General features: G+C 65.8%; 2 protein-coding genes across 2 annotated transcripts in view; one reads left to right on the top strand and one right to left on the bottom strand.

Moving 5' to 3' along the window:
* Positions 1 to 730, bottom strand: part of MNEG_13799 (hypothetical protein) — a gene marked incomplete at both ends in the record, with an annotated part of 2,337 nt that extends 1,607 nt beyond the window's left edge. Inside the window, one exon of the mRNA XM_014037729.1 lies at positions 709 to 730. Within this exon, the coding sequence (XP_013893183.1) occupies positions 709 to 730 (22 nt within the window). The remainder of the gene's footprint in view (positions 1 to 708) is intronic.
* A 419-nt stretch (positions 731 to 1,149) lies between these two features.
* On the top strand, positions 1,150 to 2,169 carry MNEG_13798 (hypothetical protein; the record flags this gene model as incomplete). Its single annotated transcript, XM_014037728.1, has 4 exons — positions 1,150 to 1,344; positions 1,597 to 1,674; positions 2,010 to 2,099; positions 2,155 to 2,169. 4 exons carry the CDS (start codon positions 1,150 to 1,152, stop codon positions 2,167 to 2,169), a joined length of 378 nt encoding a protein of 125 aa, XP_013893182.1.
* Positions 2,170 to 2,234: the final 65 nt, after the last annotated feature.

The raw sequence follows: 2,234 nt of genomic DNA, 5'->3' as shown, positions 1-2,234 counted from the left end.
GGGGCAGGGCGTGGGGCGCGCCATTCGCAGGGCGAGGCGCAGCGTGGCGCAAGCCTGAGCTCTCACAGCAGCAGTTTGGGCAGTGCGGCAGGCGCGCAGGCGCTAATGAGTCCTGCCGCCCTGCCCCTGCACAGCACCGCGTGCACAGGCCAGCCAGCGAGGGGCCACACAGCGCTGAGCCAGCATGCGCGACACGCAGCAAGCATGATGCCACTGCCACACGCGCGCGACCGCGCTTCGCGACGTCCGCAGGTCACCCACAGTTAAGTTCCCGGCTGAAAAGCTGGGGGATATCCTCGCGCAATGTGCGAATGGCGTCACCGACGTTGGCGTAGTAGTCTGGCGTCCGCTCGCGCTGTTCTGGCGGTGTTTGCTGCTGCTGCTGTTGCTGCTGCCCCGACCCCGCGGCGAGCACGGCGGCCCCCGCAGGCGACTCCCCGCCGTCGAGCGTGACCAGGAAAAAGCTCCGCGACCAGTCAAGGGGCGAGGCCGCCCACAAGCGCTCAAGATTGAGGCGGGCTTCATCACTGGTCGCGCCTGCCCGGCAAGACGGCCCCGGCCCCGAGGTGGAGCAGCCGGCCTCATCCTCGCCGAGAGGGGAGCACTCTGCAGGCCTATCCGCGAGCTTATAGCGTCGAACGAGCCGTCTGGCCGTGCGAAGAGGGCCCGTGCTGGCCCCTGTGGCGCACTGCCAATGGCTCTTGACACCGAGACGCATACTATGCGCCATGGACACCCAGTGGAGCTGCAGAGCTCCTGCAGGGACGATCTATATGCGCCGATAGGGGATCGGGGGGCTCAGGGGCCTTTGCTGCGGTGGTGGATTGCTGTTCAGACAATTGATGGATATCAATGACGCAGTAGCAGCCTGAATGTGACACCCACATCAGGAGCATCAACACGGGCAGCAGGGAAACGGTGAGTGACCAGGTGTGCTCACCAGCAGAGCAGCATACCAGGTAGCAACGCACCCCTGCCCTGGATCACAGGCTGCCGTTCACTGTTCACCGCATACACACAAAATTGACCTCACCCCGTGCACTTTTTGAGACATCCCTGCTGTGGTGCACGATCTGGAATTCTTCTCTGTGTGTTCTCTTCCCCACTTGTCTACACGCTCTTTGCCATCAACTTTGCTGGCACCCCCGCATGGTGGGCAGTGACCTCCGTGGCAACGTCCTCGGCTGGCTCAACAGCACCATGGGCGGCAGCGGCGGCATGGCCGCCAACCAGCGCTTTGTGGAGGCGTTTGTCAAAAGCTTGGGCGTCATTGGGGCGTCGGAGATCGGGGATAAGACCTTCTTCATTGCCGCGATCATGGCAATGCGCCATCCGCGGCTGACGGTGCGTCGGAGCTGCGCGCACACCCGCATGCTCGACCATGCGCACGGGCAGTACAGTCAGGAAGCCACGTGTGCGCCGGGGCTGCAGCAGTACGTCCGCAGGGCAAACGGTCAGCTGCAGGGCTAGTAGTTGCCCGGCGGCACCTGCAGCGGCGGGGCGCAACGTTTGACCGGTCGGTGCGTGCTCCTGCGCCCTGCGCACGCCCGCGCCTCATCACGCGCCAACCGCTGCCTGTGCGGTGCGCCGGCGCAGGTGTTTGGCGGCGCCATCGGCGCCCTGGCAGTGATGACTGTGCTTGCTGTGGCGCTCGGCTGGGCCGCACCTGCGCTGGTGAGCGGCCGCAGACGTGTGCCTGTGGCTTGCACGCATTGAGCAGCGCATCGGCAGCCCGTGCTCTTTGCAAACCCCACTGTGGCGTGGTGTCGGCATTGTTGAGCAGCACGCGTACTCACATCCTAATCTGAGCTGCTGCTGCTGCAAGTCCCCCGCGCCTGCGGGGCATCCCGGCCCCTGGCAGCGCAGCCGCAGAACCCGCCCGCGCCTGATCACCTGCCTCTAGCGGCTGCCGACCGCACTGTCGGGCCCCAGGCGGCCCGTGCTCTCCAACCCCACCGTTTCATCGGCCCCCTTGATACCCCCCTGCACACACAAACAAATACACCCAGATCCCCAAGGTTTACACGCACTATGCGGCCACGGCACTGTTCTTCTTCTTTGGGTTCAAGACCCTCTGGGACGCCTTCCACCACGAGGGGGTGAGCTCAGGAACCCCCCCCCCTTCTGCCCAGAGTCGCGCCACGGTGGCGCCAGGGCGGCCGGGAATGAAAGGTCCCCGCTGCGCGCGGGGCGCCCCCTCAAGGGGCGGCTCAGGGGCAGTCGTGGCTCTGTCC

The sequence above is a fragment of the Monoraphidium neglectum genome (genome assembly GCF_000611645.1).
Source record: "Monoraphidium neglectum strain SAG 48.87 unplaced genomic scaffold scaffold04058, whole genome shotgun sequence".
Taxonomy (NCBI): domain Eukaryota; kingdom Viridiplantae; phylum Chlorophyta; class Chlorophyceae; order Sphaeropleales; family Selenastraceae; genus Monoraphidium; species Monoraphidium neglectum.
Note: the sequence above shows the minus strand (reverse complement) of the source record. Positions and strands in the feature narration are given on the sequence as shown.